The sequence below is a fragment of the Gymnoscopelus microlampas genome (genome assembly GCF_963454915.1).
Source record: "Gymnoscopelus microlampas genome assembly, chromosome: 5".
In the NCBI taxonomy this organism is placed as follows: domain Eukaryota; kingdom Metazoa; phylum Chordata; class Actinopteri; order Myctophiformes; family Myctophidae; genus Gymnoscopelus; species Gymnoscopelus microlampas.
The window spans coordinates 27144228-27166686 of record NC_139942.1 but is presented as its reverse complement, the minus strand read 5'-3'; the positions used below and the strand labels follow the sequence as shown (position 1 = coordinate 27166686).

Below are 22459 nucleotides of genomic sequence, written 5' to 3'. Positions count from 1 at the left end.
GGAATGAACCATCTCGTCTCGTGGGGGACATGGCGATACAGTGTAACCATTTTCTCGAAGATGAATATTATAAACCTATTATTTTGGGACTGTAAAGTGTATAAATGTGCTTGACTGTCAGGATATGCTTATTTAGAGAAGTTGCTTGCGTTGTATTTGACTATTCTGTCGATATTAGGTATGGTCAACCTCTGAAAAGAAATGGATTGCTCCACACCAGAGACCACCACGGAAAATGGCGACTGTGTGAAATGGATGGAAGACGAAAGTAAGAAATAATTCAATGCAGCGTTTAAAGTGCACCTTGTCCGCATCCACGTCGTCTCTAGGTAACGTATTCCTTGTCTTTCACTTATATACGGACGTATGTATTGTAAATGCGGGGCACAACTGACATAAAGCTGTAAATGTAGCCTAGGGATTGGGTTTTGGTATGGAACACAGCCTAAATGGAATGGGCTGCAGCTCCTGCAAGCAGCATCCAACAACACAGCGTGACACAAACGAGAACAAAATGCAATATGATCCCTTTGCAGAACAGAGTGAAAACTACTATTTGTTCGCTATATGTCGGTGCTTTGCAAAGCAGGGGTTAGCTTTTGGGTTGGCATGCAAGTCAACTACTGTGCTGAAAGTTTTAGCTGTAGAAGAATACAGTGCATTTGCGCTCATCAAAAGGCTTTTGAGTAACGTGAACTGCAAAAGGGGCAAACCTCATATATGAGGTTTGCCCCTTTTGCAGTTCACGTTATTGTGCTGTGATCATTACAAAAGCCTTTCTTTCCTAGAGAAATAGCGGGTTTGAAAGATTTATTACCCATCATGTGTAATAACACATCTCAATCCAACGACCTTTCTTCCATGGCAACCATTGCCATTATTAATTCATTGAAAATGCCACTTGTATTATGTTCATTCATATATAGCTTCCATCTCTTGGGATAAACCAAATCAAACAAACAAACATGATGCATTATACACATGTTATACATTTTGTATATATATATATATATATATATATATATATATATATATATATATATATATATATATATATATATATATATATATATATATATATATATATATATATATATATATATATATTCATTCAGCAGTGGATTTGAAAGCATGAGCCTGCTTAAGCAGGTCTACTTGTCTTTTTATATGCAATAACACAAATGACCCAAAGGGTTGTTCTGGTATGGCCTCACAGTTAATTTTCACCCACACCAAGAATGATAATTAAATATAACTTTAACTATAATAAATATAACAATAATCCACACTGATAACGATAAGGTTCTGTAGACATGTTGAATGTGAGTGATGTGCTGAATGTTATGCCTTGTACCTTTAAATGGATATTAATTGGTTGTCACTTGTCAGTGTTTCTATAATTCATAAAATTGCTCTGAAAGTGATCTCAATTATATCGTTCACCATTGTCGTCGTTATAGTTATTGGTGAACTGTGGACTCTGCCATCCATTTAGAAAAACATTTAAAATGACATTTATAGTTATCGTTATAGTTATTCTTGGTGTGGACTGCCCTTAAGGCCTAGCTAACAGGATTGTGCTTAAAGATAGTGTTATGACTGCTCTGTTATGTTACAGTGTCAAAGTCAAACTAGCGGCAACCATCTACAAAATGGCTATGTGTTGTCACCTACATTTCAGGCGAGTCTACGTTGAAGTGTCGCTCAAGCCACACAAGTCTAAATGAAAAGGGTAGGGTTAAATATCACAAGGAACTGGTTAACAGTAAGAATTAGTTTTTCTTCCATATTCAGAACAGAACACGAATTGTCAGGAGAGAGAAGGGGTGTGGAAATGGTGAAATAAATACATATGATTGTTTGCTTCACAGTGTCATTAGCCCAATGAAACATTTTTGGGCCAGCTCAACGTTGATTTGTAGCGTATCACATTGAATCAACAAGTGTCGGGCATCACTCATGTAGCTGGTTTCTATTGAAAATGAAGGCTGCAGCATTCCCCAATAGTGCCTTTCTGACATTCTGTTCAGTAGTTACTTGTTACACCTCCCACTAGCCACCTCTACTAGCCGAACATCGTGTGTAACTGGTCAGAAGTTCAAGGTGGGCGTTAGGCTTGGGACGGTTTAAAAATGTACAAATCAATTAGTCAATTAGATTTTCACGTTCAAACCGGACCGGTAATACCGACTTTGACCACTTAGGGTCGCATTTTTCTTTTTATAAAACGGGATTTACACCTGTGCGTTCGCGTTCTAATGTGTTCCCACTGGAAACTCACCGATCTATCAAATACTTCAAACGAATGTCCTGAAGAGGTTTTACATGTTCAATATTGTGTAATTGAGCAACTCTCGAAGTACGCTAGCAAAAAGCTCATCAACTATAACATCCATGTTCCGTGGGAGAAATGTTGTTAGTGTTCCGTGGGAGAAATGTTGTCAGTGGGAATGAAAACATAGGCGCCCCACAGGAAGAGAAGGGCTGAGGGCGAACCAAACGGGCCAACATCCTGTTATCAACATTCTACTGAAAATTGAGTCAAATTCAAAGGAAAATAACAGCAGAGGGCGCTGTGTTTTACTTTTTTTTGACGATGGGTTCCCATCAGATTGGGAGGTACTATTCTCGCGAGCCAACCTCCAGGACGTACAATCACCTCTGTAATCCCTTTCTGTGTGACAATTAACACAACCGATCACAAGAAAAGGAAAACCTCCGTGACAAATTTGCCACAGCACGTCGGAGCGAGAACCAGGTGGTAAAACCAATGCTTCCACAATGCTTCCATGGCTTGAGTGATGGAGAGAGACACAGTGTTGCTAGGCATACTGTAGGCCTACTACTGAGTGGGCAAGGTCTAAAGTCCAGAAATCAGTCAGAACTGAGCGTAGCAAGTATAACACATTTTAGACCTCAACAAACTTTCTTTGTTTCGGGAGGCCTTGCCGAAGACGAAAAAATGTAGTCGTCATTTGGAGTATGCTGCAGCCTTAACGTGTAGCCTGTAGCTTTGTTCATGTGAATGCAGCATGATTCTTGTTTTTTCTTTCTTTTTTCCTTCTGCTTTTGGCTATTATCCGCTTACTATGGCGACTAGTTCATACTTTTGTTTAGATAATAGCTTCTCTATGAGGCTCTTTATTCAGAATAAGCACATTTTGTTAACGTCCATATCACTGCCTTTAATTATTAAGGGCAGTGATAAGACGAGAAGACAATTTTGCCATCTATTAAGGCTTAATAGATGGCAAAATTGTCTTCTCGAGCAGGGACTCTTACGGCCCTGGTATATAAGATGTTATCAGGCATGTAATTAATTGTGAAATTAATAATTGTGTTTCACGGCTGTTTATGTTACCTACTACATAAAAGTAGTATGCAAAAGGTTTTAGGCACATGAAAAAAATGCTGTACTGATGATGCTTTAAAAAATAACACAATGAATAGTTTTTATTATTTATAAATTAACAACATTTAACGAAGTGTAGTAAACAGAAAACCCCTAAATCAAATTAATATTGGTTTCTGCCTTCATAACAGCACCTAGTCCTAAGTACACTTGTGCACAATGTATTAAGGTTTTACTAGTTCGGATGTAGGTTGTTCAAAACATCTTGGAGAACTTGCCACAGTTTTTTTGTGGATTTGGTCTCAAATGCATCTTTCAATTCATGTAATCCCAGACTGGCTCAGTGATGCTGAGATCAGGGACCTGTTGGCGCCATAGTAACCCTCTATTGCAGGACTCCTTGCTGTTCTTTTTCCTGGTTCTTTATGACTCTGGCTGTGTGTTTGTTTGGGGTCATTGTCGTACTGCAGAATTGGTATTGCTTGATCAATAAGAATCTGCCTGTACTTCTCAGTATTGAGGAGACCACTAATTCTGACCAAATCTCCAACTCCATTTGCAGAAATGCAGCCCCAAACCTGCAAGGAACCTTCCCCATACTTCACCATCCTTGGAGCACTCTCCAGCCCTTCGGTGAACAACCTGCCTTCTGTTAGAGCCAAATAATAGAAAATCGGACTCATCAGTCCTGACCACCTGCAGCCATTTTTCTGCACTCCAGTTCTTGTGTTTTCATGCATATAGGTGAGTCGCTTGGTTTTGTTTCCATGTCGGAGGAGTGGATTTTTGGCTGGAAGTCTTCCATGAAGACCATTTAGTTTTGTATTCATTTCTTTTTTGCTCTTTGTATTAGATAGGAGAGTGTAGAGAAACCAAGGGCAGAGAGAGGAGAGACACGCAAGACAAGACAAGACAAGACAAGACAAGACAAGACAAGACAAGACAAGAAACTGGGAGTCAGATTCTCACCTGGGTCCTTGCAACTCACAAGAAGCATGTGGTCAGTGTGTGGTTGAGCCACCAGGCACCCCATGAAGACCACTTCTGACCAGAATTTCACAAGACTGTAAATGGGTGTACTAGGGTCTGACTGGTTTATGCCAGTTCTGAGCTGCTGGTGGAGCTGGACATCTTCTGATTGTGAAGGGAAGTCTACTTGATGTGTCTCTCATCTGCAGTACTCGGTTTCCTTGGCTGACCACTGCGCTTCCAGTCCTCAACGCTGCCTGTTTCTTCGTGCTTCTGCGGAAGAGCTTGGACAGCACATCTGGAAACAACTGTCTGCCTCTGAATTTCTGCCTGTGAGAAACCTTGCTGATGGCAGGATGACCACCTTGTGTCTTGTTGCTATGCTCACTCTAGTGATGGTGTAAGATATTTTTTTTTAAACTGTCTTAAGCAACCTCAACTTTTAAACTACTTCAGCAACCTCACCTTTTTAGTAGTTTCTACTTAAGTAAAAATGATGGTTCAACCTATAGCCTATGTTATGTTGTTGTACATCTGTTGCACATTTGGTATAATCATTTAATCGTGCTCTGGGCTGCCTACAAAATTTGGAAATTGGTCTGTTAATTTATTTTCTTTAACAAAATAATATCTTACTCTAACCCTAACTTTTGCACAGTACTGTGTAGTATGTGATTGCAATGACTTGTTGGTTTGTCTAGTGCAATGGTATTCGTTTTGGAAAATCTAAAAATATGTATTCTTCTTTTCTAGGGCACAGCTGCAGAAATGTCATGTCTGGCAGGTCTTGATGAAGATGACAAAGATGCAGATCATAAGATGAATGCTCTCACACTCCTTCAAGAGCCAGTGAGAATGGCGCAAGATCAAATCTCTTACATTGATTCCTTTGGCAAGCCTTCTCTAAAACAAAACGATGTCCTTGATGTTCTATCCAACACAGATATATTGTTGCCAGTTGGCTTGGGAAATGGACCTTCCTCACACCTGGCTACACAAGCCCATGAACCCAACAGTTTATCCACAGAGAAGGAGGAGGGAAAGAGCATTACCCCATTAAAAACTGTGCAAGAAATCGACACTACAGGAATATGGGGATTTGATGTTGATTCACCAGAGGATTCGTTAGACAATTTCAGCAGTGCCAGTGACCTTAATTGGGACCCACGCAAAGAGTTTATGCAGTTTTTGTGGGAGAATCATGACGATTCCCCCGGAGAGGAACCACAAAAAGTTGTCACTCCCCCCATCAGCCAAAGAAAGAGGAAACGGAAAATGGACATGGTGGTTATGGTGGATCCCAGTGAAGACCTTTATCCTGATCAGAGCCTTAAGTCATCTGAGGACTCATCTGATGGTGAAGAAGACAAAGTAGACTCAATTCCCATCAGCAAGGTACGAAACCTGAGGAAGCATTCCAAATCACAGTCATCACCAATAGGCAAAGTATCGCAGTATCCCAATGGGACTGTTAAGGCCATCAAGCAAATTATATACCATGCACCATCAAGGAATTCACTCGAGAACAATATCGGTCATAGGCATTCCTCATTGAAGGTGCTCTCTCACTCAGAGGAGAAATCATCAGGTTACCCTTGTTCAGAATGCAACATTATTTTCAAGAGAGAACAACATTTGCAACGCCATATGAAGTCTCACATAGATCCTCCATATATGTCGCCAAAGCCTTTCATTTGCCGGGAATGTGGACAGTCCTTCAAATACAGCTACTTGCTCCTTGAGCATATGACAGTTCACCAGAAGAAGAGGGAAAGACTCATTGAAGAAATCAAGGGCAAGAATGAGGAGGATGAAAATTGTAAACTTTTTTGCCCCCAGTGCTCATTTGGAACAAACTGCCCAAACGCATTCGTTCAGCATGCCAAGACACACGAAAAGGACAAGCGGCACTTTGGCTGTGACAAGTGTAGCTTCAAGGCTGTGTCTGAGAAAGAACTTGACAAACATGAAATTAGGCAGCACTCTGTTAATCCATCTCCAAAGGAAGCTGGACAGGATATCGGTGTTTACTCCTGTACCCTTTGTTCCTATCGAGCCTTTAGCAAAAAAGTGTTCAAAAATCACCTTGGGCGTCGTCATCAGAAGACTTATGAGGCATATGAAGCTGAACAGGAAAGTGTAAGAAATGCACAACCACCTGCAGAATGTCCCACACCTACCTGCAAATCTCCTGTAGGAGATTCAGAGTTGACATCTAAAATCTCAATAAAAAGCCTGGCCTCAACAAAACCAGCACACTCACCCAGTGATTCTGATGAGATTTCGGACTTTTTCAAAACAGACAAGATTATAAATACAAGAATCAAGTCTCGATTAACAGAATCAAAACTTGACAAATCCATTAATAATCTCCTGTCTCGACAGAAACATAGCAGGAAAACTGAAGAGCAACAGAGAAAAGAAAAGTACAACTGCAGCACATCTTTTCAGGACATTAATGTTGAGAAAAGTGATGATGAGTTGCCAGGTATATTGACGGTAAAAGTTGAAGATACCAATTCATCCTCAAATGGCCATGCAATGTCTTTAGTATCCAATTATATCTCTTCTACAAGCAATGTTAGATCAGCAAAAAGAGATCTCAGCAGCCAAGACGCACCCAAGCCAACCTCAGATCAGCCAACTGTGAAAAAGTCACCCTCTAAAAGAAAAATGAGTACTCCATATCGCAACACTACTGAACAGGACTCTTGTTTCATCTTACCAAAACATTTGCCAAGTCCAAAGAGGCTAAACCTGTCAGAAGAATTGGAAGACTGTGATGAAAAAGACATTTTCCAGTTCAAGGACACGGATAACGACACTAAACCTTTTGACGATGATATCAAGCAAGAAAAACCGCACATCATTTACACCTATAGTAGGAGAATGTCTATGAGGGGTGCCCTGCAGGCATCTAAGAGGCTGTTTGACAACATTAAGACTGAAACACATGATGATGATGAAGAAGAAGATGATGATGATGATGATGATGATGATGATGATGACGATAACCCTGAGATCAAGGAAGAGTGTGAGATCAAGGAAGAGTGCATAGAAACTGAGTGTTACGAAGAAACCTTTGAGACCAACACAGTTTCATTGGTAGAACCATTCACTGATGATTTGTCAGTGTTGGACTCGGATCACAAAAGCTGCCCATATTGTCCTGCAGTCTTTGAGTCAGGTGTCGGATTGTCCAATCATGTGAGAGGGCATCTTCACAGGGTTGGTCTGAGCTACAACGCACGCCATGTAGTGCCTCCTGAGCATGTGGCTTCTCAAGACAAGAGGCCAAGGAATCGTCGCAGGATGTCAGCAATTCGACGATTGAAAAAGGGTACTGTTACCATGTCATAACAAATGTCTTAGTAGCCTGCCATAAATGTCACATGCATGTGTGAAATGTATATCATAGCTAGTGAACTTTATTGTGATAATGACGAATGCACAAATCACAGTTTGACTGATGTCTGATATTCCTTTTCCTCTTGCAGCTTTAAAGTTGGAGTCAGAATCTGAGGTCCCCAAATCTGAGATCCCCAAGAGCAACCACTCTTGTCCATTATGTGGGGATTCATTTGATAACAAGACTGGGCAGTCCAACCATATACGAGGCCACCTGAAACGGCTTGGTAGAAACATTGCAACAAAGAACAAATCCCCATTATGCTTACTCCGGGAGCTGATGCGAGACAAGAAAGAGGTCCAAAGGGCACTTCAAATTCTGGGCAAGAAACGTAACCGTTACCGATATGGTGCTTCCTCAAAGCTGGCCAACACTGATGGTTTACCACCCCAACCCATTGGAATTTTTAAACATAATTCAATTCCAAACCTTTTCAATGATGCCAAACCACAGTTTTCTTTTTCTGGAGAGGCATCGGACAAGAAGCATTTAGAGACCAAGTTAGAGGTTAAAGGTTCACTCTCGAGTGCGAGTGCCTTGATAGGAATTCTAAAAAAGAGGAAGTGTCAAGAGGATTCAAAATTGAAGAGTTGTTCACCTATGTCAAAAACCACCATACCAGTTTCTTCAAACAGTGACCATAGTACTGGTTCAAGAGATGTCTCTTCACTGCCAGAGTCAATATCGGGTAAGTATAGATGACTTGCCATTTCCAGCTATAGAGATTGTAGTCCTAAAAACCAGAGTTCGCAATGGGTTTTCTCTTCACATTTCCAATGTTTTTTTTACTTAAAGATTGCGGATTTATGCAGAAAATAAGCTATATGGTTAAAGCCTACATTCGTTTTGTTAAACCTTACATTATTTAACTTTTTTGCTTGCATTAATAGGCTCTGTGCATAACTTACTGTAAGTTGCAGGTTTTCAGAGGGTGGCATAGGGCTGTTTCCTGTTCCATAGCTTCATGTGATTGGCTCAGCAGCAAACTGGAAACACATTTGAAGGTGTCATGTGTTTTCAGTTCAAACCTGCAATCTAAAAGATATGGGGAAATGAACCGGAACAGGAAACGGGTATGCAACCCTCTGAAAACCTGGGACTGCAGTTATGCACAGAGCCGATTCTGTTTCAAAAGTCACAAAAAAGTGTGTTAATTTGTGGACATCATATTGTTGAACAGAAAGTGTTTATATCAGTGAGCTTAATTTACCCCCCCCCCAAAAAATCCATTGATTTGCTGGAGTATTAACTGTGCATATGCTATACTCATTAAGACATTATGTGTAAGCAATGACATATCTTTTTAAGATTTATTTGTGGCATTTATATGCTGATAGATACTGTAAAGACAGGAAAGGAAGGAGAGAGGGGGTATGACATGCATTGAAGCGTCTCGGATCTGATTCAAACCGGGTTTAGCTGTTAACTGCAATCACTATAGCCTTATTTACAGTATATGGTATGCCCTCTGACTCTGTAAACCACCGGGTGCCCAGCCGCAACATATCCTGTTCTCTTGGCTTACAAAGTTAGTTCGTAGCACTCTTATCTTGATTGGATATTATACATTCAAAAAGTGGTTAATTGTCTTTGATAAATCACCCTATCAAGCCCTAAGCCTGCACATGTCATTTCTGATGAAAATGCTGAATGACTTTAATTTAAAATATGGCAATTTGACTGAGATTGCCACATAGAAAAATAGTAGCATGAATTTATTTTCCAAGATAGCATTTCTAAACCACTAGTCTGTGCATCAAGACTCAATTGTTGCATATATTTGTAGTAATTACTAAGAGTATACGCTGAGATACCATTGGAACCTGTCCACAATAATTGGTACCAAGGGCCTTGGACCATCTGTAAGGTATATTTGGACTGCTAAGAAATGTGTATTATTCACTATACTTTCTATTGTGTGTCTTCTTGCAGAGAAAGGTGAATTCAACAGGAAGGTTTGTCTCCATTGCAATGCATCTTTCCACAGTGGCGTTAGCTTGTCCAATCACCTGCGGGCATTTGCAAAACGAAAAAGGACTGCCTTACTTGAAGGAACAAGTAAGTGGGCCATCTGTACTATCTGTATGAAGAGTTTGAAATTATTTCACTCATTACACTGGATCCTTAGATGTTGATATAGTTTATAGTTTATTGCAGGTTCTGGGAATCTGCTAGAGAAGTTTCACAGAGCAATGTTATTTCTGGTCCAGCAACTAATTCAGTAAGATGAATCTCAATAACAAATGCACAGTCAGTGTGGGATTAAGTGTATTGTATGTCCTGGGGCCCCGCAAGGGTCAGAAAAGGATGTCCCACAGTGGCTGTTAGAGGGTGCCCACAGAGGGTCAACCTCACAGGTCCAGCTAGCTAGACCAATAACCATTCGTTTTGTTTTTAAAGCCCCATTGTGCAGTTCATGACCTCTACCGATAAACAAGGGGAATTACACTATTGTGTGTCAAAACAAACCAGCGCTCCCCTTCACTCACACCCAATGGACGTCGGCAGACAAAGTGAGAAATCGTAGTTACTGCCAGTGGTTTGCCTTGGAATGGATAATCTGCCATATAGTGGGAAGCATAGGTGGTGGCAAGGACAGTCGGCACATCCACAGTAGTCTTACGTTTCAATGAAACATATATGAAATATTGTAAAATGAAACTTTTATTTGTTTCATATTTTTTATTCTCCCAGTTTTGACAATAATTGATTACATCAAAGGATCCAAATGTGAAAAATACCAGCAGTATTAACTTTGCCCATAGGAGAATGTGGGTAAATACATTTTTAATCTGAAAACTAGAATGTTATAACATATTTGTAGTGGACCTAGTAGGTGGTCCTTGTATGTCCCACAAATGAAGCCTTACTAGTCCTTTACTTGTATATAATACTTGTGTTTAATATTAAGTTAACTATATATTTAACAACAAATCTGCTTAGCTATAGTCCTGGTGAAAAAGATTGCAATGCGAAAATATTTAATCTTACATTATTGATTGAAACATTACATTGATGCTTTCAGTTTGATGCATCTCAAATGCAAATTAACCAGTATTTAGAACATTTGTGTAGTGGTAATGTAATGACTTTCATCACTAATAGGACCATACCAGCCTTTTTGACCGTTACAACCTTTGTATATGTAAATAATATCTCAATAATGGAAAAAGAGATATACGTATATAGTGTGTGTGTGTGTGTGTGTGTGTGTGTGTGTGTGTGTGTGTGTGTGTGTGTGTGTGTGTGTGTGTGTGTGTGTGTGTGTGTGTGTGTGTGTGTGTGTGTGTGTGTGTACATAGATATATGTATGTACCGGTATTATACATGCATACATACAGTGTAGATAGATATATCTATTGATGTCTGGTGCCTCTCAAAATATAACACATAAAAATCACACTAAACTTGTCAACCTTCATCAAGCTACTATTCTTTTTTGTGACAAAACAAATATGTGTATGTGTGTGTAAAACGCATACATAAATCCATGCATGTAAATAAGGGAACATTTTGTAGAGTGATGTAGACATTGACAGAGGTAATGTTAGATTTAGGTTAATTGTGCCACAATCCGTAATTAAGTCCCATATTATTTCCCATAATGCATGCATGTACGTATATTCTGGGGGTGGACCTAAATTAAACCTAAATTATTAAAAAGTCAGAACACTAACATGAGAATAGCATTTTGATGAAGTGAGGTAAGTTTCGTGTGATTTCGAGGTGTTGAAGATAATATTTGAGACTATGAGAGGCACCATACTTCAATAACAATCATGAATAGGCTGACTTATCTCAGTAATGAAAAGACACCAAAAATGTGATTTATTAAATCTTATCAAAGTAAGCGTGACAAATGACCCACATGTCCAAAAGGCTGATAAGGTCCTAAGCGTTTGGCTTAGATCATTTCGCTGAACTCTGCTATATTCAGTTAACCTGATACAAGTCAATTATTTCTGTCTATTAGCTTATGACTGTAAAGCAAGGAGGCAGCGATCAAGGCCTGGCTCAAAGAAGAAGACAATGCCCATGCCACACACTCCAGAGGAAATGTATAGACTCACCTGCAGGTTTGTTGATCACAATTCAGTTTTTATGGTAGATATGTGTGTCCCATCAAGAATGATGCATGCTGATTTGTACCTTGTCATAGGCTCTTTTTTAACTGTTGAGCTGTTTTTTTCCACCCCCTGTTCCCTTCTATGTGTGTATAGACCTGGACCCTGTCTCTGCAAACCCCTACTGTTTGGTCTAGGCAGGTTGTAGACCACCATGTGTCTTGCCTTGTACACATGGCCAAGCTGGAGGCACGGCAGAGTAATAACTCCAGTCTCCACAATGGTGGGCAGGACTGTACCACCTGGACGTCCACCTCATAGGCTTTTTTTGTGGAATCATTGATTGATTGGACACTGTTAAAAAGACAAAGAATACATAAAATAAACATGATAAAACTTAAAATAATAAAAAAAAGCTCATAGTGCGGCACTCGGTGCCGCGCTATGAGCTTGTATATCTGCTATTTTTGAATAGCCAAAGAAATCTAAAGTGACACAGATTCCGTTCCAGGTATTAATGGGTTAATACACCTAGAAAAACATGTATGTGAACATGATTTGCCTTTAGCCTTTTCTGAAATTGGCAACCATGTCATGTGAGATTTAAAAAAAAAAGGAAAATATCAGGCCAGCAAGTCCTTACCTATTACGTTGCAGTTATTCACATTTCTAGCCACTAAAAGATTAACTGTTGACATCATACAAAGCTGTATCAACATCACTAACACCCCCAATATCCATAAATAATAGATCTTATTCAGGCATTTCATCCCAAGATAAGACTTTGTCTGCATTGTAATTGGGATATGTTTACAGTACATGCTCAATATACTTCTGATTATTTAGGCGGCAGTTTGCTTATTTATTTTAACAGGACAGTGTAGAGGTTGAATCAACCAGGGCAGGGGGGACATTGCAATTATGTGGTCGACGTACTATCCGGTCATCTACTGGCATACTCCACTACTACCAAGTGTCCTGATTAACCTTTGTACTTGCGTGCATGAGACCATACTTATAGTCTGTATGTCCTCTTTTTTTTGCAGGTTCTGTGACCTAGTCTTCCAGGGTCCCTTGGCGGTCCAGGAGGACTGGATTAAACATTTACAGAGGCACATTATGAACACTAGTGTCCCCCACACTGGGCTAGCTATGGTGGATGTCATCACACTGCCCATGGACCCCCCAACCCACGTGACTGTCCAAGACAGCTCTCATACAGCAACAAACGCTGCCTCATGAAGCCACCGGGGACCTTTTTAGAATTCACTAGACTGTGTATGTGTATGTACATTGGATGTTCCTTCACTTTTGTAACTGCAAATATTGGCCAAACATAGGAAAAAAACATTAAATGTTGGAGATATTTTACAGGTTTGGACATTTTTGGAGGTAACAGACAAAAAAGTGAATTATTTTGGATAATGTTACAAGGTTTTTGTTTTTACAGTCCATTTTATGGAATAAAATTCCAAATGGGCAGACTGTTTTTATTTTATGCAGTAATTTAGCGTGGAAACCATTTCTAATGAAGACAACTTTTACCTCAGATATCACATGGTTTTAAAGTCCCTTTTAGTCCAGTTTCGAAGCACCTTTCTTCTCTCTATATTTACATTTATAATATACATAGAATCATGATATGACAAATATGGTCTCTTTTGTATTTTGACATGTTCAAACTCAGACTACACAGCCGTTTGTTTTCATGGCATATAGTTACTGGTTGTAGAATCCTGTAAAATGTAAGAAACTACCTGAAAACTAGTCAAATACAGTCCGAGATCATAAAAAAACTGAATCATGGTAACAAAAGGGGCAATAGTGAATGCCAAGTCATGTTATGCATAGGATATGGTTTATCTAGTTACGGTCACTGCATTTCTTTTCTTTTTTATACAAACTTGAACTGAAGGTGGTTAAAAAAAATGCACACCCAGTGTTGGCTGCCCATTATACTGTCTCCTATATTAAATGTTTTCAACTGTTTCAAAAAATATACTGTTTTTAAATAATTTAATTTTAAATGTACTCTATCACACAGATACGCTGAAAACATTTTTTGTGATGTTAAAAATAAAAAAGGCTAAGCAACCAGGATAAACTTGGGCTCTGTACTGTCAACCATTTGTGTCAATGCAAGGATTCTTAAAAACAGTTTGTACACGGATCATGATTTGTTTTTAGAACTTTTGTATTTAATGCAAAAATTAAATCAAAATGTATTACAAACCCTGACTCATCACTGGTGACAAGCTGGACAAAAATCGAAATGAATCTATTTAGTCTGTTTTTTAGAGTCAGCTGGTCTTTACGGTGAATTCTTCTTGATCTGTGGCAAATAGCATCTGTAAAGAGCATTTCCAAGGCCATTTTTCCTAGATAGTCATTCAAAGGGATCGGCACCCTGAAAGGAAGAACAATTTCAATTTAGAAAAAAAAAAAGAAACAATCATTATTTTCACACAGTGGGTGCGTTCGGAAATGAAGCACTGAGCGCACTGGCCCATACAAACTAATAGGCGAGTGCGCTCCCAGTGCGCATTTCCGAACGCACCCAGTATGATATTCAAGAATTCAACGAGGACATATTTTGTTAGCCCATTTGTAACTATACCTTTCAGGAAGGGAACCCCTTTTGGGGTTCCTTTTGCTATGTACAGTATATAACATTTTTTGTAATTTTTCAATAAATATTTGAAGTTTTTCAGAAAACTTAGGTCAGGATTTACAAGGTGTTTTTAGAATCGGCCTCAGGTCTAAATGGGTTTGGTATTCATTAAGTTTGAGTAGGTACCTTGAGAAAATGTTCATACTGTGGTTTAAGTTCTTTCATCATGGTTTCTGCCTTGGAGAGGCACTCAAGTCTCTGCTTCAATCCAAACCCCTACCAAAAAGAAAAACGGTTTCAACAGTTAGTGAACACTTTTAGATACAGATACAGAGATTTCTATTAAGAGAACTTAAAAAAAGTGTATTGATCTACATGATAACAAAGAATGTTCTGATCAAATGTTTTATCCGGCTCAGTTATGCACTCAGGTCAAATGTGTTGAATGGCAGATGATACCTTTTTGTTGTGGAGATGTTCCTGAGAGCTTAGGTGCTTAAGTACTGTGGACTTGGACACATAGACTTTACAGGCTGCACAGTGAAGCATTTCCACCTTAGTTATGTGGTCTTTTTCACACAGTTCTGACAAAAAGAAGAAACAATTATGACATATTTGGGGATTACATCTATCTAGTGATACTGAAGAGACGACATCTGAAACCATGTAGGTCTTTCACCCTTCTGTGTTCCAGATTACTTACCTTCAATCGCAGGTTCCTCAACGGCCTGTTTACAGAAATGTCTGACTTTGTACAGCATGACTTCCTGTGGTTGTAAAGAAAGCAGCCATCAGTCATGGTTCATGAATGACCAATACCCATACAGGTACAGTAGATAATACAGTATCTACTTTAAACTGACGACGACAGACAACAGAGCTGAAAGATTAATTGTAAAAAATACATTTTAATTACAACCGTTTAGTGCAACTTCTACAGTTTAAAGAGAACAGTTCAAACATGTTTTACAATTAGCTGAATTTGAATGCACTTCCAATTGGTCAATGCAGCTGTTGTCATAAAGGTTCATGGTGTTAAAATAGGTAACAGAAATGTTTTGTGTCAAAATCCATTCATGTTAAATGAGTTGAGATTTAATGCTCGACAAAGATTACAACTAAAATCACCCTGCTCCTTCCTTCCTTTTGCCAAATGATTCTATGCTCTTTCGACCTCAAGGTTTATAAAATAAACAATGAAAAAAGAAGAGATAATTTTCCTTTTCCTTGCTTTATTACAATTTACGAATTATATTTACATTGTGCTCTTATCTGGTTAAGAGTACTGCTATGACAAAAATGCTGTATATTTTGTTCTAATTAAGTGGTTAAACTGTATTATTCCGAACGGAACATCTGTCTTTTCCCGGGAATAAAGCAACTAATTTAATCCCGGGATGTACAAATTCTAAACCACCCAGACAATATTCAGCCTTAACAGTTATTGTATTTAACAGGTTACCTGCAAGAAGGCTATAGCCAGGTCATCATAGTTCTTTTGCTGCTGGATGTATTCTAGTGTGTCCCAGTGGCTCTTGCTCTCCAGATGCTGTTCCAGATCCTGCATGCTGGCCAACTGTACCTCACACAGCTCACAGGTAAAGGGGCTTTTGAAAGAAAACAAAACATAAAGACAAGATGGACTGATTTTTCTAAATAATGATTCTGTTCATTTTCTTCTTCTTTTTGCAAGAAGCATACCCACAACAGAGGTCCCTGGGGTGGACCCTTATGGGGTTCTGCTGAATATCTGCCCTGCTGTGGCCACCATGGGGTGCCACGGCTCTCTCTCTCTCTCTCTCTCTCTCAAACAGAACAAAAGGCAAGTGCTGCATCTTACGTTTCCATTTCCCTTATTGGACTTCGGCTCCTGGTTCTTGTCCTATCTGTGGAACGTCTGAGTTGGTCCACTCCTGTTCAGCAAAATGAGTGTAACCTTAGTGTATCCATACAAATACTTAACAGAAGAAATATATCGTCGCTGTATGTATGTCCAAAATCGTTCCTTTTTATTATTTTTAAAACACACACGAAAAAACAAAAAGTTGAAATATGGAGTTACGATATAGTAAAAGCCAGTGGTGAAATATTTTACCAACTTTGTTTTCTCTGAAGACTATTTTAAAATGTCACAGGAATGTTTTCCTTACAGTTACTCAACAGTAGCAGGTCGGCAGCTTCAACTTCAGTACAAAAGTTGATACTAGTACATGCACACACATTTTCAAAGCTTATTATATTATTACATACCGGTTTTTCATAATCTTTCAAACATGTGCAGACCTAACCCTATCCCTAACCCTAACTCACAAGTGCAATAAATTGTGAGCTTGTAGATTGGCTAATTTAAAATAGTTGAAGTATAAAGGTCCTTACACACTACAATTAATTTGCAAACTGCTGTTTGTGTCATGAGTACATCCACGCAGAATGCAAATATTACATGGTGATACAGCGTTGTAATTTTTCGAAACAAGATACATTTTTCAATTTTTTCACTGCAAATAAAGGCATGAACCTGTATATATGTATGACACATCACCAAATTAATAGTTTGATGTGAAATATTCACGATGCATTTTTCAGATTGTTTATTCGTCACGCTCCAGTTGTGTAAGGACCCACAGTTTCATGACAATCTCTTACCAGTTCCAACAAATCGTGGCTGGTCCATCGGGACCTGTGTTGGAGATAATCTGGCAGTAGTACTCTGAAAAGGACAGGGAGGAGATCACATACAAAAGATTAAGGGGAACAAATTATTTATAATCCATTATTCATATTTTTGCAAACAGCTTGTCGTGAATACAGATTTCATGCTTATTTTAAAGTACAACAGATCACATACTGTAAGTGTGCTTAAAAACTAATTGTAAAGTCATTAGGTGAGGTATTGTAGAAGCTAAACTAAGTTACTACTTATGCTCATTGCTCAACCTCAATACCCTAATACTAGGGGACAGAAGTCCTGAATTGAGCTTGCTCTACTGTCAATAGTTTCGGAGAAGGATAGACGGGTGCAGAATTTCAGTGAATAGTCTATAGAAACAGTCCGCACTCACAAGATGATTTTTCTTTTAATTGTATTATTTACCGCAGCAGCGGTCTCTCATCCTCAATACCACAATGTTGTTCTACATGTGTACAGTGTTCTATACATATACACAGGGCCTAAAACTGTACCTGGCTGAACATGACCATACACTGATTTTACAACAGATCCTAAATCCTATTCTTATCAAGTACGACTTGTTTGGTAACGTACATGAGACTGTCAAAGAAATTACAGTCAGATACAGTGAAGTGAAAAAAAACAAAAAGGAGTATCTATGAACCTGCCGCTTATTGGTCCCACTTAAACATACCTCCTTCCTGGCCTCGGGGACCATTATTCTCTCTTCACCGTTGGTACTCTGTCCTCTGTATGTCTCTAATGGGAACAGTTTGCCTATCCCTGATGCCGGCATGGACCTGAGCCTGTCGCGCAGTCTTTCCTCAGGGCTGAAACTCTGATGCTGTGACTGCCTCTCAGTGCGATGTGCCTGCCACTCAGGCAACCTGTCAGGGCTGTATTCTCTGCGGTCTACGGGTGTGACTTGAGCATAACCTGCCCGCCGATGTGGTCCAGCATCAGGGCTATAGGACCGCCCATGAGGCGGTCCGTCTCTTGGGCTGAGTCCTCTGTGCTCAGGGGGTCTTCTGGCAGGGCTGGGGCCTCGCCCTCTGTGCTCAGGGGGTCTCCTGTCAGGGCTGGGGCCTCGGCCTCTGTGCTCAGGGGGTCTTCTGTCAGGGCTGGGGCCTAGCCCTCTGTGCTCAGGGGGTCTCCTGTCAGGGCTGGGGCCTCGCCCTCTGTGCTCAGGGGGTCTCCTGTCAGGGCTGGGGCCTCGCCCTCTGTTTTCAGGGGGTCTCCTGTCAGGGCTGGGGCCTCGCCCTCTGTTTTCAGGGGGTCTCCTGTCAGGGCTGGGGCCTCGCCCTCTGTGCTCAGGGCCTCGCCCATCGCGGCAGCGCCTATCATCTGTGTAAGAGTAAGATGGTGTCCATTGATGGTCCTCATGGCGACCATGGCCTGGAGTGGACCGCTCGTATCCATGGCGTTTGGGATGGGGACCTTCTTGGTCTTCATGCTCGGATTCTGACGAGTAAGGATCGTATGGGTCATAGATCTCAGCCCTGAAGGAAATGGAACATAGTTCAGTGTGTTAGTCTGAGTGTGAGTGTGAGTGTGAGTGTGTGTGTGTGTGTGTGTGTGTGTGTGTGTGTGTGTGTGTGTTCAGGGTGTATGGTACTGCAACTTTTACCTGTCAGCATAGCATACCAGCTGAAATTAGGGCCACCAGTGATGATGTGTTTACATTAATTACTGGCTGTTGACCATTATTTTGCCATGTCTTACTTCTCTGAACTGCTTGTGCTTTTGTCTTGAGAGGCGGTTTCCTGCTGAGCACTTGATAGACCCGAGGCAGGGGCAAATGAACTCTTCCATCTGGTAGCTTCAGGTGGTGCTGTCCATTAAAAGAGTTAAAATGAATTAGGAATGATTGTGTTTCTCCCTATGGGATCCCCACTTTATAAGAAATACCAATACATTTAAGGTTAAATTTGACTTTTTCTTATGACTGAGACAAACCCAGAAACCCACTAACCTAAAAGTAACATTCAGATTAACTTTACCTGTTTGGCCAGGTTGTGTAGTAGGTAGTGGTTCATTTGTCATACCCGATGTATCAGCTGTGTTGTTATGTGTCGGTCTGTCTTTACTCCACGCCACCCACTTGGCTCTAATTGGGGGGGGGGGGGGGAGATATAAAGAATAACATACTGTTCTTGAATAATAAATAATAAAGCATCAAACGTAATTAACATATAATTCAGAAATGTAACAACAACAACATCAATCTAACATAGTAGTCCACTGCCATGGCAATATCATTTTTTGGGTTTGTTTTATGGTCATGATTCACCAGAAGCCATGGATGGCTTGATTCTAGGCTTAAAATAATGTATATAAAAATGTTTTGTATAAATCTCAATGGGAAAATTAATGGGATTTTTTTGAGTGGAACGACAAAATGGCCACCACTGCTATGCCCTATTTAAAGTGTCTGTAATTATAAGTAATAATGATTATTCTCAGATGTCACACAGTATAATGGTGTTATAAGCCAGCCACGGTGTCGGGAAGAGTGGGAACCTCAATGGCTACTTATTGCCAAAATGTAAAAAAAAAAAAAGAAATTGGAAAATGGAAGTAATGTAAAGTAGCCTCGCCTATACATGATTCGAACCTGCTTGAACATTTGATATAAGGCCTAATATTTCCACAATTGCTACAAAACCTAGTGACAAGCCAGTCATTATCCAATCCATCCATGGGCATAAACTAGCTGTAGAATACAACTCTCGTAGACGCATTTATAATTCTGACGTTTTCTCATAAATACGTCTACGAGAGTTGTATTCTACGGCTATAGGCATAAACAATAAGTTGAAGGGTAAATTTAGGTCTGATACAGATAATGATGTAACGTGCATGTTCAAATCGTGTAAAGCCTACTTTACATTACTTCAGACCATTTTCCAAATTATTATTTCTTTCACATTTTGGAAAATGTTTTACATTGAGTTGCCCACAGTGTTTAGGTGCCATAGGGTGAATCATTGTATGTACATGTTTTCAGCCATAACTATTTAACATGTATAATGTTAAATAGTTTTGTTTAAATTATAGAATTCCTTTACAGGGTATTTAACAGTACAGGGCAGTGTTATTAACAGTATGGCCTGGTCTTGGTTGTAGATAACTTGTCAGTAGCTGCTAGCTAGCAGTGTTGCCATGTCGGCTTATTATAAGCGACTTTGGACTTCTTTTTCTGTAGTTTGTTAATATTGGGAGTTGCGGGTTGTTTTTTTGGGGGGGCTGGTTTCTAAAGAGTACTTGCTTATTTAGGCTTGCTTCAACAACAACAAAATCAGTATGTAAACCAGTGGTTCTCAAATATTTTCATGAAAATGTTTTGTGCCAGGGAGCATTTGTATTGTTCGAATGTTTCAAAACTATTACAAATATTCCACATTTTAGCCTATTGCAAACGTTTTTGAAAATAGCATATCGCGACGCGTTGTGAACTTGATGCATGTGTTTAAAGTGCTTATATTGCTTCTTTTCGGCTTGTTTTCCTACATCTGGTCGCTTATTTCTCTCACAAAAAAATGGCAACGCTGCTAGCTAGCTTAGCGAGTAAGTCCAGTGTATTTGCTGGAACATGGAATCTCACATGCCAGCATTTGAACGTAAATAATAGTTTATATGACCAGCAAAGCCGTTCTTTCAAGATCCTCCATGTTTTTAAAGAGAGACAACCTTGTTTAATCAGTTAAGATTTCACGCAAACACGTTGTCGGATTTACAATCCTGAAACTTTGTGACACGAACGTGTCCAGGAGATAGTCTGAGTCCCACACTGTGTCGTTACCTTCCAGTTTGTTGTTGTTTCTGCTGCTGCGCCGATAGGTTTGCTCCAATAGATGGTCCAGGCATCGTATACGGATATGTATTTAGGTTATTCATTTTGTAATTTGCACAGTTTGTCCAAAGACATTCACCTTTGTTGGTTTAAGTTGTGATCCTCGGTTATTATGTTGAATGTGTTCATTACCCAAAGACACTGGGTTTAGTATATGAATTTAGAGTACCTTATCATACTCCACCGGAAGGTGGCAGCATCTACTTGCACTTAAATAATGTCATGAATGAACGTCAGCAGTTCGCCCTCTGGTGCTGTGGTGGAAGTAAGTACATTTACTGAAGTACTGCACTTATAAGTTCAATTTTTAGGTACTTTTACTTTACTGGAGTATTTCCAACTTTCAGTACTTTTACTTCTACTCCACTACATCTCAGAGGCACATATTGTACTTTTTTACTCCACTAGAATTATTTGAAAACTGTAGTTTAGTTACTTAACCACATTCAGCCCTATTTAAACTTCAAAGCTCACAACGCGTTGCGATGCGACGTGTGAGCTATTTTCTAAAGATTATACATAATGCCTTGTGAAACGGGACCTTCTGCATAATGTGTAGTTTTACTTTTGGTATTATATTTTGATGCCAATACTTTTTATTACCTGACTTTTACTTGTAACATAGTATTTCTACATTGCAGTATTGATACTTTTACTTGATTAAAGAAATGGCGATGCGCCATGCAAGTTCCATGTTGTATTGATCATGAAAATGATTTTGTTCATTTGCGGTGTTTAAGCTTTACGTCAAATACGTTTTATTTGGTTGTTGGCTTAACAGCTATAGCAGGGGTCTTCAACGTTTTCAGGCCAAGGACCCCTTGGCTGAGAGCGAGATAAAGCAGGGACCCCCATTATATATTGTGTAAAATATGTATTTTTTCATAGATTTCATAGGCAGCTTCATAGACTTGTTTCACAGCACTATCATGTTGGATTCATGTTAATGTGTATTTCCAGACATTTAACCAAGCACTTAAACAATACTTAGTATACCTGACCTTTCACTCTGTACTTAGTCTGCTCTTTTCCCCCCCTACACCAAACCACTTTGCCGAAAATAGCAGATCTACAAGCGCACTTGTAGATCTGCTATTATTGGCTAAAGTTCTCCTCGGAATAGGGATGCTTGGTTGAAGTGGTTAATGTAAAAATCACACAAAGATTTGGCGGACCCCCTGTAGTAACTGTTAGGACCCCCTAGGGGTCCCGGACCCCCTGGTGAAGACCTCTGAGCTATAGCCATTCAGTTATTGGAGGTTTATCGCCCTGCAGCGCTTACTCAGCCTCTAACTTCTTCAAATGTCAGTTCAGCTGCTCAGTTTATCCCTTATCACAGTGTCAAGTGAATCTTGGCAGTGGTGGAAAAATACAACATTTTTTTACTTAAGTAAAAATATCAATACCGCAAGGGAGAAATACTCTATTACAAGTAAAAGTCCGGTATTCAAAATGCACTGCCTTGAATAAAAGTACAAAATTATTGACATCAAAATATACTTAAAGTAGCAAGAGTACTCAAGTTTCACA

The 22459-nt window shown here is 39.6% G+C and overlaps 2 protein-coding genes across 6 annotated transcripts; one reads left to right on the top strand and one right to left on the bottom strand.

The window, feature by feature from the left end:
- Positions 1-229: 229 nt before the first annotated feature.
- On the top strand, positions 230-13805 carry znf644a (zinc finger protein 644a). 4 transcript variants are annotated; one of them, XM_084057518.1, is made up of 8 exons: positions 230-329; positions 3915-4096; positions 4531-4721; positions 5075-7661; positions 7819-8418; positions 9663-9788; positions 11704-11806; positions 12841-13805. In XM_084057518.1, exons 4-8 carry the CDS (start codon positions 5090-5092, stop codon positions 13034-13036), a joined length of 3597 nt encoding a protein of 1198 aa, XP_083913644.1. In that variant the 5' UTR covers positions 230-329; positions 3915-4096; positions 4531-4721; positions 5075-5089; the 3' UTR covers positions 13037-13805. The 4 variants fall into 4 exon arrangements, with proteins under 4 accessions (XP_083913644.1, XP_083913645.1, XP_083913646.1 ...); XM_084057519.1 differs by lacking the exon at positions 4531-4721; XM_084057520.1 differs by lacking the exons at positions 3915-4096; positions 4531-4721 and having other exon boundaries at positions 231-268.
- A 190-nt stretch (positions 13806-13995) lies between these two features.
- On the bottom strand, positions 13996-21075 carry LOC311045585 (uncharacterized protein). Of its 2 annotated transcripts, none has more exons than XM_084057521.1 (11): positions 20879-21075; positions 19077-19183; positions 18799-18907; positions 17771-18575; positions 17052-17115; positions 16246-16318; positions 15868-16012; positions 15109-15172; positions 14865-14989; positions 14592-14681; positions 13996-14201 (listed from the first exon to the last, which is right to left on the bottom strand). In XM_084057521.1, the coding sequence occupies exons 1-11, from the start codon at positions 20971-20973 to the stop codon at positions 14181-14183; spliced, it is 1698 nt and encodes a 565-aa protein (XP_083913647.1). In that variant the 5' UTR covers positions 20974-21075; the 3' UTR covers positions 13996-14180. The 2 variants fall into 2 exon arrangements, with proteins under 2 accessions (XP_083913647.1, XP_083913648.1); XM_084057522.1 differs by having other exon boundaries at positions 13998-14201; positions 19077-19176; positions 20866-21075.
- Positions 21076-22459: the final 1384 nt, after the last annotated feature.